Genomic DNA, 15,316 nt, shown 5'->3' on the forward strand with positions numbered 1-15,316 from the left:
GGTGCCGCACTATCTTTGTACAGAATATATCGTAAAGCAGAGCGTAATGTCGACTGACAGAATAAATGTAAACAGACAAAGATCATTAAAAACATCCATCATATAATCACTGACCCAAATCAATGCTAATTGCAAGTATTTCATTAATGATTCGAGCTTTAGATTTGTCTGTTGGCAGGAATCCATTGGTAATTTTACACTGGATTGCCTTTATGGTCGTTATTAGTCCAGCACAGTGATTAACTAACAGGTCTAGGTGTGAGTGATTAAAACACCTCTATATTAAATTTTATGACATTTATGAGGGTTTAGTGAGGTGGGATGTGGCCTGTTGGATCAAAGAGACAACATGGTAGAGAATCACTGCATAGTGCAGAACAAAACTCCCAAAAGATTAATGTTCAACTACAATAAACTGGTGTGTCACTGTGGCACACAGATCAGATTGCAGCAAGGATGACTCATGGCAGCCCTGAAGAATTAGATGTGACAGAAAACAGACGGCATGTAAAGTAGCATTTATGACTGTAAAAACAGAGGAAATATAATTATAAATGCTGAAAGTCACTCTTTAGGGAGACAATACTGAAAAAGGATAAAGGAACAACGGCTTTGGAAACTTCTGCTTTAACAGAGTTACTAAAATCTTCACTTCCTCCAACGTCAGTAATTCTCAAACTAGGTCAGAGATGCTGTAATGGTTGATGATCAGAATGTAAGTTAGGCAAAAAATTGATTGAAAATTGTAGCAGAAAAAGTACTTTGGTGATGCCATCAATCTGAAATTTATCTAATCAAAATTCAAAATTAAGACATTTTGTTATTAGTCCTTTTTACTTTGAACTGTCCTATACCGTGCCTGCTCTGCTTCAGGACTTTAACCAACTTAAAACAAAATAAGCAACTGGGTTTAAAAAGTAAATAAATTAGTATAAGGCTGAAGTTGATTATGATCACTAGGCCTGGCAGAAAACAGTGCATGTCACCAAATGACAGGGCGTGACATTCTTTTTAATATGCCCTCAATCAAAATGCACATGGAGGCTATTTGTACCCTAAACTATGACCCTTAAAGATGACATGTAAAGTACCATGCTGTCATGATATTGAGACCAACATTTAAGAAATATATTAACACTTTGCCATAATCTTTTTTCTTCAGTTTAGTCAGTAACTTAACTTAGTCAATCAATACTACCATTAAGATATGCTCATAGTCAGAGCTTCTTTTTTCATGTAACTCTCACCTTCATGGATGCCATTTTTAGGCTGAGCATATTCTTGCTTTGTAACATTGCGTAAGAGTAACAAATAACCTCATACGCTAGCTAATGTGCTACACGTGTTACCAGAGGATTCCACTAGGGGGCGCTTTAGAGAATTTGCAGGACGTAAACAGAACGGTAAACATAGCGACAACAGGGAAGACAAACATCTGGTTCATTTTGAGGTACCGCCCAGAAAAAAATGAGCCCTTAATTAAATATTTTGTTTTAAACTTCATTTTCACTGCTGTTAAGCTTAGAAGTCGTTCACAAACAACACTTCAAATAAATGCAAAATGTGTGAGGCAGTCATGGTAAACAACAAACAAGACAACCATCAATGGTCTAAGGTATTCTTGGCCTAACACGATGTTTGCAGTTCCTCTCACGATCACTAGGGGTAAAATAATCCAACCAATCAAAGATTGTTTCTGTCTGAAGTAACAAACAGCTTGGTACACATTAGGCAAGAAAGTCAGCCTTTTACTTTTTGATATGAAGCAACGTTTTCAACACTTGACATTATTTTTTAAAAATAACAAACTTAAGTTACAAAAAGCATTAGATTTTTCACTTAATTTTAAAAAAATTCTTTTTTATATTTCTTTTCAGAGGCAGAGAAATAATGACTGCTAGATGATTCTGTTTCCCAGAAAGACCTTAAGTAAGATATAAGAAGGCATTTTTAAATAAAGCAATATGTTTTAATAGAAGTAACTAAATCTGAATAATAGGGTCTTAATGGAGTCATAAACAAAATATTAAGTATGAGAAAAGATTTAGTTAAAATGATTATGATATCCAACAACTTGTTTCCACAAGGTTGACGAAAAATTACAGATGAATTATTTGTTTTTTGTGACTTATTGCAAAAACCAGGTCTTAGGCTGAATCCCCCTTGTGTTGATTTAGAAGTTGTTAAAAGTTTTGCCATTTGTTTTTTTCTCTTCTAAACTTCCCAGGTCATTTTATATTAGTCATTCGGGCACACTGATTTATCTAATAATTTACATTTTAGAAACATTTGATCGAAAGAACCCCATTATCTTTATTTCTACCGTCCTCACACTCAACACGTTTTGTAAACAAACCACTGTCTCTGTCTCAGATACACCCAGCCAGTAACAATGCAGATGATTTCTCCTGTACAGCCAATGAGCTTTACTTTGTAACATTTTATTGAAAAACACCACAACTAATATGACTTTTAACATTTTATTGAGATAAAAGCTTGGAAACAGGGCATACAGTAGAGGGTTTGCTCATTGTTGTTTCGTGTTCAAATAGCTCCTTCTTTTACAACTTGGACTGAAACTGGGCCAAAGTAGGCTACTGCATAATCAACAGTAATGTAAAAGAAAAAAAAGTGGGGGTGGGTTACATTAAGTGTAGGCCATGAACTTCACACGAAACAACCATCATGTTTAAACAGCGTTTCAGAAGATCGCAGTTAAAATCCGAGATAGCATTTACCCGAAACACAGCCAGACATTCCTCACACAAACATCAAGCAACAAAGTGGTTCATTCAGGGAGTAAAGCATTACTTAAAACCTTTTTTTTCCCCAGCTTCTTACCACCAAAAAGAAAAAAAAATCCCAATAAATCTAAATAATCCAACACTTTTGAAAATATGAAAGCTGAAGACAAAGTCCAGAGAAGAGAAAGGATGCAAAGGAGCTTCACCTGGCGCTACTTAGATGCTGATGCTTCTCTATATTAATCTAAAGATACTATATATTAAGATATTCCAGTCAGAGTGACCAAAAGGTACTTTTGCTTTAATATTTTAACCACATTTGGTTCCTGGTAGCTTAGCCTACTCATGAAATTACAGGTAGCCTTAAGTAGTATTTTTCTTGCACTCCGTCCACTGGAAGTCTTGAAATATTTATACATGGAAGAGTTCGTGTGGAGCTCTTCTGGTTCGTCATTCGTGTTTCTACCAGCATCATTCCCACGAGTGACAAGCTGTGATGTGGCCTAATTGCTCTTCATTCACCTGAGCGGAGCGACACCGTGGATTAAAGCAGGGTGTGATTTGTTCACTCAGTCAAGGCCCGATGTTTGGCACGAGACAGACAAAAAAAACAAACACGAGCACAATAAAGTTTGTAATCTCTCGTGCACGCGCGCGCACACAAAACTACACACCCATACAGATCTCCCCCCCCCCCCCCCCTCCCATCCTATAGATCTACACACACACACACACGCACGCACACAATGGCACCAGTGTTCAGGTGAACACGTCCCGCATCCTTCCAGATAATCGTGAAATTACTGAGCTCAGAAGCTACAAGGTCCATCCCGTTGACCTTGCTGGGAGTCTGCTCCACGGACACGGTACTATCATCGGCAACACTTCAGCTGGAAGTGGCGGCCGAGGGGGGCTGTGATAACACACACACACACACACATTGCACGGCCAGTCCGACGGAGCACCACTCCCTGGGAATCTCCTCCATCACCATAGCCATTATCTGCCGCTGCAACGTCCTCCCGACACGACTTAAGAACACACTCAAAAGAGGAAAAAAGCTTGCCACGCAACCCCTGACTGCCTGAATAAAAATGAAAAAGAAAAGGAGCAAAAAGGCTCAAAGAGGGGAGATAATGTGGACCAGCCACTACTTACCGGAACGAAGGCTCGTGTGGCAGTCACTACCCTCCCGTCTTGTTTTCACAGCCTGTCTGGAGACCTTTATTTTCCCAACAGATAGGTAACACAAGTCAGCCTCATCCAAGTGGTTAACCGAGGCGGCTCAAGTGGAGGAAATAGGCTCAAATATCACCGACGTTTCACCACTCCACTCGAGGGAAAGCCCTTCTAATAGAGCCAGCACTTAACTCTCCTCTCACAAGAGGAGGAGGCAACACTGCTTTACGAGCAGAGCTCGTGCAAGCTCCTTTTTTTTTTCTATATCCCGTCCGGTCTTCCAACGCCAGCACGGCCGCTAAACTTGTGTGTTCCCGTTGTGGAGACGATCGGCAGCAAGGACACACGTCGCTTATATCCGTCTCTTCGCATTAACGCTGCACGCAGCTTTCCGTTTGCGCACCAGCTACTGAACAACAACTAGCAGCACAACACGACTGCAGCGCTGACAGACTGGGTGGGCTGGCCCCCACTCCTGCCGTGCAAAGCAAAGAAACCCCTCACCAAAGAAAAAAAAAAAAAAGTCTCCAAGCTCTCTTTTAAAATATAAGTAACAAATATGCTTTACATAACAACAACAAGCCCATCGTCATCCTACTTTTGTGCCGGAGCATGTGATGGCAACATGGTGAGCCTTTTAAAGGGGTATCAACGCGTAGCTGCAGGGGAATGGCTTCTATTATTGGATCCAACCCTTTTAACTTTCCTAGATGGATGCTCTGTGGCATTAATTGGACACGGTGAAGAGTGGGGAGCAGCCTGGAAGCACCTGTACACAAACGACCCTGTGTAAAAGTGGTAGTCAGGTTAGGAAAACTGTTTGCAAAGTCTGTACAGAAAGTGGTGCGAGTCAAGGGTTCAGTCCTTGAAAATGGTTCTCAAATAGCTAAATTAGAGCCCATGTGGTAAATGCTTACAAAAAAAAAAAAGGCTGTGAACTTGTTTTATTGTAGGCTGGGCAGGGTGATTGTGAGGAGCCCGTTATTATATTGGAATTAATTATAATAACTAAGCAATTCTCACTAAACAGAAGTATGTTTGATAGATTTAAACAAAAATGCAGCATAAGAGGCCACTGTTTCACAGCTTTGTCTTTGGACCATGACTTAGCTGTGCCAGAATCTCCAATCTTCAGACTTTACTTCAATTTCTTTTGCGATCTAAGAAGTTATGTTAACCTAAATGAAATTCCTTGAAATGGAAAGATTTGTAGCATAAGGAAAGAACATGAAAGGTTTGGAGCAGTTCAGAGGACAACAAACAGACAAGCAAGAAGACCCCTCTAAGATCTTGGATTTAATTACTCTGGTTCTGTTTTTATCATAAAAAAAAGATGTATTTAATAACTCATGGAGATTCGACTTTACATTTTGTGAGTCTTCAGATATGGTAAATGCATATACATGAATGTTTGTGTTTGGTGCTTGTAACCTCTGTGTAAGGCTAGGCTCACTTTAAATGGTTTCTGGGTTAAACCCTAACCTTCAACATTAAGTTTTGTCTTTATGGTAGGAAAGAAAGAAAGAAAAAAAAAAGCCTTTTTTTCTTTCCTTGTGTCTTTTATGGATTTTCAATATTTCCAGAACTGGTTCTATTTGTCTGTTTTCCCTGTAAGTCTATTTAATACTTTTAATTAACTGCTGTGATAAGACTCTTTTAATACCAAAGACTTTTACACAAGTGTCAACCACATATTTTATTTTAATTAACTAGTAATTAAATGTAATTCTTCCCCCAACCAATTACTTCTTGTACAGTCGCTGATTAGCAAGCAATGCACATTAGCATTTTAATGACTAATTCATTGCATCTGAGACAAAAGAACTCAGGTCCAAGTTGAACCCGATAGTCGGTAATATAGTCTGGCCTTTTTCAGATTGCAAAACAATAAATGTTGTGTGCAACTTTAGTCCTTAGCTGAGTGCAAATATGTTCTGCTTTTAGCATTTTTGTTTCTGTAAAAGCACAAACACTGACAAAAACTGAAAGAAAAAAAAAATCAAAGTGTAAATTATCAAATGTGAGCATGCTAACATGCTAGATTTATGCCCGGCCAAATGTATTACAGAAATTGGGATTTTATAGTTTAGCAGGAATATTGCTTCTCTGTCACTCTGCAGCAATGCTTTCTTGTTAATTCTGCATGTGTTTCTGTGCCGACAGCTAAAACTGTTGGGGTTTTTTTGTTGTTGTTTATTGTTGCTGCGAAACCTAAAAAAAAGGTTTATTGTGTTGAGGGATTTCTGTCAAATATGACCTGGTGAGCATCTGGATAAAATTTTTAAAAAGCAATAAATCCTGTTTTGTGGAAAGCTCTGTATGGCTGCCTTCTTTTGCTATCACTGATATTTATGACTGGCATTTCTCTTTAAAAGTCTTTGATTAATAATCACTGAAAGTTTGCTTCCTACACTTTCCAAGCTCATTACGCAACATTCAGTTCGCCCATTTGCTGCCAGTGTAGGGCTCATCCTTAATTACATGCACACTATGGGATACACAATTAAGCTGAATCAGGATGCAGGGCTTAGTTAAAAAAAAAAAAAAGAGACAAGTTGGAACATGAACTGGTTCTGTGCCAACAGCAGGTTCCAGAAGCCCCTGTCCCTGTAACTTTGTTTGTTGCACACACAGTTATTATTCACAGACATTATAATTTTCTAATTCACTGTATTAAAATTCAAAATTATCTTAAGTGAAGTTTGGTTATACAGTGAATGTAAACCAAATTATTATTGGTTATTAAATACCTACAATTACAAAGATGTGTGGATAAAAATTGTTGTTCTGATTTGTTTACTCTAAAACAGGAAGAGAACCAGTGTATACTGTGTGCTTTAGGCTATAAAAGAAGCAGTTCGAATAAATGAAAAATGCTTTCTGAACAATTACATTTTTCAGAAATAAATGCTTGTATGTGCATGTTACATGCACTGTACTGCATGTATTATCAATTCCCACTCAGGTGCTGCACAAATCAGGGTCAAACCAGGATTCAGGAATAATTAACTGCGTTACAATAAGGACAATGGGGGGGGGGGGGGGGGGGGGGGTTTAAAAGAGGGTCAACAAACTTGCAAGCATGAAGTCAAGAATGTGGAGTCAAATGCTAAGACTGAGCGAATGTAATAAGATTGGAGAAGTGGAAAAACATGGTGCTGCTTTAATCGAGACGCTGTGTTGGTCTCAAGATAACGCTTGGAAAAGCTCAGAGGTAAAACTTTAATGACTCCCAGCCTTCACTGTTTCCAGCACCCTCTTGTTTTCCTGTCTCTGTAATGAGCCAATCACCAGTCTGGATTGTTGTCATCTTTGTGAACTTGATAAAAAGGTTTTGTGGTCAGTGATACGGCAAATTGGATAGAGAGACAACTGATCATTATTCGCTCGGCTGTGGAAAGTATAGTTTCTCTACCTTGTTCTCTGGATTTTGTTGGATCCATTTCATTTTGAACTATGGATACATTTACTTTCTATTTCCTGGGTTCGAGAGTGTTAGTTTCCTGCGTAGGACTTGTGGGTAACATCTCTCTCATCCTCTCCATCATCCAGACCAAGTTCTCCCAAATTAAATCATTTGAGCTGTTTCTTATGGGATTGGCTGCAGCCAACTTAGAGGAAATTGTCATCATAAACATTTACGACGTTATCATCTTGCAGTCTTTTTCCTCCACTGCTGGCACTTGGTCGTGTGATTTACTGAAATTTCTGACTGTGTTTGGTGAAACCTGCAGCATTCTCTTCACTGTTGTCATCAGCATCTTCCGCTACCAGAAGCTGAGAGATGTCACCAGGAGGGTCAACCTCCCGATTTACCTGGATAGCATCAGATCAGCCTGGATATTAAGCGGAGTTTGTGTGACGATGTCCTTTCTCCTCGGCCTTCCCGTTTTTGCTATCAACGCTCAAGGCTCTGTGGGAAATATCACAAGAAACGGTAATAGCTGCCCTCCGGATTTCTTTCACTGTGGTAGAAATCACTGCCCCAAACTCTACCGTGTCTACAAATATCTGTTCAGCCTGATGTGCCACCTGCTGCCCCTGATCATTGTCACGGTCACCAGCTGCCTCATCATCACAGCGCTGCTGATTCAGAGGAGGGTGGTGACACCTGTGGTTAGTGGGAGCCCATCAAGCCAGGTCAACAGGAAAAGTAAAGATGTGAGGCTTATTCGAAGCACGATTGCTATAGTTGCAGCAATGGTGCTATTCCAGATAGACTGGACCCTCTACCTCATCTTCCAATGGTTGTTTAGCCCCATTGACTTTCCTGTTATAGCTGAGGCTGAGTTCTTTATCTCAACTTCCTATACATCCATATCTCCATATGTTTACGGGATTGGACAAAACCTGTTCTCGCTGAAGAACTTCAAAAAGGTGTTATTTAAGTCTTTGCTGTAGACAGACTTGCTGGAATAGAACATATATTTTTGTCAGCCTAATAAATTTTTTTTAAATCATTTTTATGTTATAGACTGTAAATAGTACATCATTACAATTATGGAGCATGGGTGAAAACTCTGAAGCTCGTTGGACGTTTTGAATGGAACAAATGATCCATCTTTTGCTATGAGGATGATAACAGCATGCTACAATTTTACAGTTAATATATAAAATCATGCCAAGTGCTGCTTTGGCCCCATTTTTTTTCCTCTTTCAAATTGCTTTTAATACTAAGCCATTTTCAGTCCTAACTTATGATATATCTTCAAACAGCTTCATGCAAATTTTCATGCCAATCTTAAAAGGCATAATTGTTTGAGCACATGTCTGCATATGCCTCTCAACAGTCCAATAAGCGGATCCCATTATTCAGAGTGTTAAAAATAAATGACTGCTTCAGTCTGACAGATGCTAACTCACACAGTGACTCATTCTTTCAATAAACTTCCATATTTTAAAGCTTGGCTCGTCTTTGTGGCTTAAGGTAAGCAAAGAAGCATTTCTGTCATCAAAGACCCAATAAAGTCATCAAACAGCTGGGGTTGGCTCAGCTGCTAAGAGTATGTTCATGAAATTTCAACATGCATATTAATTATGGTTTTAAATGAGGGTTAACAGCGTCACAGTTAATATCAGAGAAAACACTCACTGGCTCCTACTGAGAAGGAAAGCTGCTCCACATTTTACTCACAGCAGCTCAACTAATCTTTTTGTGACTTGGATAGTTTTTTTAAATCAAGGTGATATTAATATCTGTTTTACTGATGTGATAAAAGTGGGATTTTAAAGATGTCATCAAACATATGATTACACATGAATTGTATTAAATGTGTCAATTTTTTGTCACTAGTCACCTCTAAATCATGTGCTACCCCAAGGAACAATCAAATTCTAATAAATATGTAGTGCAAAAACTGACTTTTACATTTTTACTCATAAAAAAGCCTAATAATAAGGGAATTAACAAGAGGAGATAGTAATATCCCTAAAAGAATGAAAGGAAAATTCTGTGAAATCATTATGTCATCCGGAGGCACATAATCCTGGAATAAACAACCTGTAACCATCAGGTACGTCAACAATTATCCATCATTTCAAAATGTTCTTAAGCAATGGCTAAAAACAAACAATACCTGTCACTACGTATAACACCTGCTTGTTGTTTCATTTCATGTTTGTGATTATTCTAGTAATTCTAGTAAGTTGTGTGTTAATATTAGAAAATACATGTTTAATGCCTCTTTAATTTGCACACATGATGTGTATATGCTGTTGCCCAACTCTTGTGTTTTTGTCCCTGTACTATGTCATTATGTTATTCATGTATTTTGTTATTGTATTTTACTATAAAGTCCACTTACTTGTCTAAGGAGCAGAGGGAAATTAGCCAATTGTAGATTTATGTGAAAATGTCCATTAATATGCCTAGTCCCCATTCTTAAATAAATATATGAATTAATAGGTAAGAAATACCCAGATATACCTCAGATGGCCAAGTAGATGTAAAAGAAGGCAGCATGTGACCTACTTATATATGTTGTTCTACAGCAACATGTTCTTCATCATAATGCAGCAACATCATCTTGTTAACTGCCAATGTGAGTGATAATATTTGTCTATCTGAACTGTTGACATTTTATAAAGAGGATGTGAAAGCCATAAAATCACCAGATGTGACTATTGTGGAAAATTAAACAGCCAATAATAACAAAGGCTGGCTTTTATTATTATTATAATATATATATATATATATATATATATATATATATATATATATATATATATATATATATATATATATATATATATATATATACATATGCCTACAACTATGGAAACAGAAGCTGAGTTGTAGTTCTCATCAGTAATCAGGTGTTTGCTTCGTGCTGAAGATTGATAAATGCACTGTTGTGAAAACAGACAGCTTCACTGAAATGCGTTCCAAAGTCCAAACAACGCGGCTAAATTTGTCTGCATGTCGTTTCTAATCTGCCAATGCCTCCAAACTGCACGGGTTTTACAGTCACTGAACGTGGAGGATCCTAAGCAGAAGTCTGCAGCGTCACCACGAGATTTCCACGTGGGATAGCGGGTAAGCTACCGCTGGGCTGTTTACCCCACTTCCTAGTTGTAGACCCCGCCCTGCTCGTGCAGCAACACGTTTTGTTATATATCTACAATGATTTAATTTAAGTTTATATGCAGTTTTTAAATTCTATAGGATTAGATATTTACAGGACTTAAAGCTGTTTTTATGTTTTGTTCAAGACGCAATCAAGATACAGAGAACAACTGAAAATGCCATTTGTTGTTAACTCCTTCATCATATAGAATGTGGTCTTTTTGCAAACGGATGTGATCATTACTCGACATATTTATAGTTTTTTTTTAAGGTTGTTAATTACTTTATAAGCCAAATTCGTTTGTCATGAACCACGAGAGACGTTCAAAGCCTTTATTTCACTTGAGCTTAATTCGGTCACAGACATCCATTTGTTTCTGTAGGTTGTGCGTTATCAGGCAGCGGTACACGCAGAAAGGAAAGAGTTAAAGGCTATAGGAAAGGAAAATGTATCCAACAGATCATTATTTTTCACCAATTGACTCCAACACGCCATGAGCAAGTGCTTTGTATAGCCTCTGGTTAATTACACATATAATTGGGCATCGTTTATTATTATTTATTCATTATAATAATTACTATTTGCAGTATTGTGTCACTCAAATACCAATGGAAGGCTCTGTGGGCTAAACAGGACTGGATGACTACATTCCCACTAGGCTACTCCCAATACAGTTCCTCCTGTGTAGTTTCATGAAAACTGACATTAAAAACACTTTGGCTACACAGCAATGTGCTTTTTATTTGCAACGCGCCACCATTTTACTCAAGGAAGAAGCCAATCAGCTTTAGCTTGTCTTGTGCGCAAAACATTAAGTTGTAATTGGTTTATCTGTTCAATAAATAAACTCTCGCAGCGTGTCATGACAACCGATGCGCATTGATTTTCATTTTCTAAAAACTAACCACGATTTTTCTGTTTTAGACACAATCCACTGACACAAATGGTGAATTAACTGACCGGTCGAGTTGTCCAAGACGGGCTCGCCATTGGCTGTTTGGGTGTCTACTGCCTTAGCCAGCGTATGACGTCACAACCAGAGAGCAGAGATGTGTGTGTGTGTCTGTGTGTGTGTGTGTGATATAGATGTGTGTATGTGAGCGACCCAGTAAGGAGAGTGTTTGTGGTTCACAGAGGGTGAGAGTGGAGATGTGGTCGAATAGACTCAAGAAGTAAAGGAAAGAGTCAGGAAGAGAAGCTTCGCGCTTTTCCTGTCAGCCCTGGAATTATCTGAAACATTTTGCGCAACTTGCAGAGTTCTCTTCTCCGGCTCGCGAGCAGGGCTCGAGGTGGGAATAAAAGAGAAAAAATCTTGGGGATGGTGGTGGTGGACTCCCGCTTCTCCGGCGCTGGCGGGTCGGGAATCACGCGCCATTGAAAAGGGGGGGGGGGGGGGTTGATGCCGTGCATGCGCTTTTGGCTCAGCTGCGTGCACACACAGGTCGGTCGATGCGAGCACAGCGGCGTGGCTCTCGGCCTCCATTTCCCAGTTTGTGTTTATGTTCGAAGGATCCATCGACGGCTTTCTGAGTAAAGACGACGTGCAACAGTTTGGAGTTTCACGCTGAACGTCACTACTACGTCGCTGCCGGTGGCCACGAGGCTTTGAACCGACGGTGAGAGGTGAGGCTTTAGTGAAACGTGCAACTTTTCCAACTTGGTGAGCGGCGGAGCGGGCGGCCTTCCTCCGCGCGGTGTTTGAGGAAGAATGAGACGTTGTTTAACAAGAGATCATCAGCTGACTTTTATATTTCGTAGATGGAGATATAAACGCGGAGAACAGCTGGGAGAATATGTTGCAAACATGCCGGTAGTTTCCTATTTCATCCCGTCGTTGGATATATTAACACCTTTAGACCGCATCATCTGTGTGGTGGTGTGAGTGCGTGGATTACACCAGGGTGGGGGGTTGGGGGCCAGGACTACAAAACAGGTTACCTTTCTGGTTTGTAGCATGTCGTGCAAGAAGAAAATTTTTATTCCCAGGGACAATTTTGAGTGTTTTCGTGGCTAATAGGCTCGTGTTTCAGCCATAGTGTGACACCAGGCGCCCTATTGGTCAGTTAGAAAATGAAGAAGTGATCTTGGTACCTCGGTCCACTTCAGAGTTCACTGTTCTCGGTGTGCCCAAAAGAAAAATAAATAAATAAATAAAATGTGAGAAATGTAGCCTAAGAGCTTGGATAAACCCGACACTGTATTATCGTGTCAGATATTGTTGGGTCTGCAAATTCTGCATTTACTTAACATGGTTAAAGGCAGCAGCAGCTCCGTAATGGACTGAGTCTTGTCTACTGTCGTAAATGTGTTATAATGAGTCTACTTGTAGTTGATTTATTTATATTTTTCGTGGTTTGTCCTAAAATTGCTGCTAGATTGATTTATTATTTGAGGTTTCAGTTGCACACAAGGAGCAGTTTTAAGAAAAGCATATTGCACATGTACTAATCCAGGAAGACAATAGTTTATGTTTTTTTTGTACAACAAAATTTAAGTTCTTTTTAGACTTTGGCCTTTGTTTTTTTTTTTTTTCTTTTTGCAAAAATCAGTATCCAGGTGTGTTTTGGAACTGTTGTTTGCAACATAAAGTGCTGCACCTCTACGACTTTTTTTTTTCTTTTTTGGAGCCTGGTGTGTTTACATTTCTTGCTGTATCTTGCTTCCTCTAACTTGCTCTAGTTCTACCTTGTTTCCTTTCTAATAGTGTTTTTCTGCATTTATAAGTTCTGATAGTCATCTTTTTGTTTATTTTTGTTTAGTTTCATTTTATGTCTCATGATTTTGTCCAGTTTTAAGATTATATCTGTGTAATTTGTGTGGAACCTTTGAACTGTGCTTTATTATTTGCATAATCTCATTATTTGATGTTTTTTTTCTCTCTTAGGAGCTAGATGCAGTGTGATGATCAGAGCCACTGGTGATGTCCACCTCAGCTTCTGAGCTCGCATCCATGGAAGATAACCATGCAGTGGAAGATGAAAAGGGGAGCTCGCCTAATGGCTCTCTAGCGGCTCCCCCTTCCGTCCCGTCTTCCTCTCCCCTTCTTCCAACCACTGCAAGACCTACTTTCTCCAGTGAGAGGGTAATCGAGAATAAAGTCGTTTCCATGGCAAGTAATGATGGCAGCTCCGCTCTATCTTCACCTGCTGAAGCAAGTCCAGCCAAGCCTGCTGTTACCTCCACGTCTCCCTTTGAAGGGACTTTTGAAACAAGCCCAGCTACCTCACATATAGCGTCTGCATCAGACTCCCTAACATGCAAAGGGGCGAGTCTTATCGACATATCAGACACGCCATCTTGGTCTTCTGCGTTGCCATTGACTACGTTTGGCAACCCAGATCTGGAAAGCGACTTTCCTTCTGTGCTGACCTTCAAAGGTGTCAGTGTATCCTTGGAAAATAACAGTGTGTGGAAGCAGTTTTACAGCTGTGGAACTGAGATGATTCTCACCAAACAGGGGCGCCGCATGTTCCCCTATTGCCGATATCGCCTGTCTGGTCTAGATCCTAAGCAGAAGTACAGTCTTGTCTTGTCCATAGTTCCGTCTGGGCAGTTCAGGTACCGCTGGAGCGCTTCCAAATGGGAAGTCATGGGGCCAGCAGAGCACCAGGTGCAGGGTCTTATCCGAGCCTTTCCCCATCATTACTCTCCCTGCCACGGCGCGGATTGGATGAATTGCTTGGTGTCTTTCTATAAACTCAAACTAACCAATAATCTCCAAGACCAGGAGGATCATATCATCCTACACTCCATGCATCGCTACATTCCTAGGCTACATGTTATTCCCATTCCAGATGGGGATCTGCCCAGCGCTGATAAACCTGTGGTCATGGGACCTGAAAGCATGACCTTTACTTTTCCACAGACAGAATTTATGGCAGTGACCACTTATCAAAACTTTCGGATCACTCAGCTGAAAATTAACCATAACCCTTTTGCGAAGGGCTTCAGAGAAGATGGGAACAACCCCCGTCTGAACAGGATTAATACAGAAGTTCGAGCTGTGGTGAAGATGGACACCCAGCCTGTTACTATAAAAGCTGCTGAACCCAGTGAAGACAGAGAAGAACTGGTGGATCTTAGGTAAGTTGGTGCGGTTTCACTTATGGTCTGCTCATACTGACATATTTTACATTGTTTAAATTGGTGTGAAATCATGGATTCATTTTTTAATTGGACAATATCACCATAAATATCCTCATATAGCTGTTGATGTTGAAAATTTGGCTGCCAGAGGATCGTATTTACAGTGATTATTTAATAAAAACAAAACTTAGATATACTTCTAATCCAAGCAATCTACACATGGTTGAGAAGGAAATGAATCAATATTTTATTTAACATAATTTAATCATGCATTTCAGTGTAACATGATTTGGGCGAATTATTCATGTGTGAAGGGTACAGTCAGAGGATGGACAAAACGAGGGCAACTTGTGTACAGTGGTGTGCTAAAGTACTCAGTTTTTCTTTTCTTTTTGCGTTATAATGCATTTAAATTGACTTTTGGGAGATTTTGCATTTTTAAAATTGATTTAAAAAAAAAAAGAAAAAAGAAAACTTTAAACTAGTGGGTATCTATATATTTACTCTTCCAGTGTCAATACTTAGCACAGCCACCTTTTCCATCAATCACAGCTCCAAGACTCCTGCCTATGTGAGCTTGGTATGTCTAGCAACTTGGATTTCCGACATTCATCAAACTGCTCAAGCTTCTGTTAGTTGCTGTACAGCAATCTTGATGTCATGCCACAGACTGATTAAATTGATGTGTGTGCTTTGACCATAAAATTTTCTGTCAGTTCTGACCAGTTTCCCGGTCCTTGT

The 15,316-nt window shown here is 39.5% G+C and overlaps 2 protein-coding genes across 2 annotated transcripts in view; one reads left to right on the top strand and one right to left on the bottom strand.

Annotated features, from left to right (window-relative positions):
• LOC306767291 (bromo adjacent homology domain-containing 1 protein) overlaps nt 1–3,917 on the bottom strand; it is a gene marked incomplete at its 3' end in the record, with an annotated part of 28,294 nt that extends 24,377 nt beyond the window's left edge. The window contains exon 1 of the mRNA XM_079255220.1: nt 3,903–3,917. The remainder of the gene's footprint in view (nt 1–3,902) is intronic.
• A 3,462-nt stretch (nt 3,918–7,379) lies between these two features.
• ora6 (olfactory receptor class A related 6) lies at nt 7,380–8,324 on the top strand (the record flags this gene model as incomplete). Its single annotated transcript, XM_079255138.1, has 1 exon — nt 7,380–8,324. One exon carries the CDS (start codon nt 7,380–7,382, stop codon nt 8,322–8,324), a length of 945 nt encoding a protein of 314 aa, XP_079111264.1.
• Nucleotides 8,325–15,316: the final 6,992 nt, after the last annotated feature.

Source organism: Telmatherina bonti (assembly GCF_933228915.1).
Source record: "Telmatherina bonti genome assembly, chromosome: 16".
NCBI lineage: Eukaryota > Metazoa > Chordata > Actinopteri > Atheriniformes > Telmatherinidae > Telmatherina > Telmatherina bonti.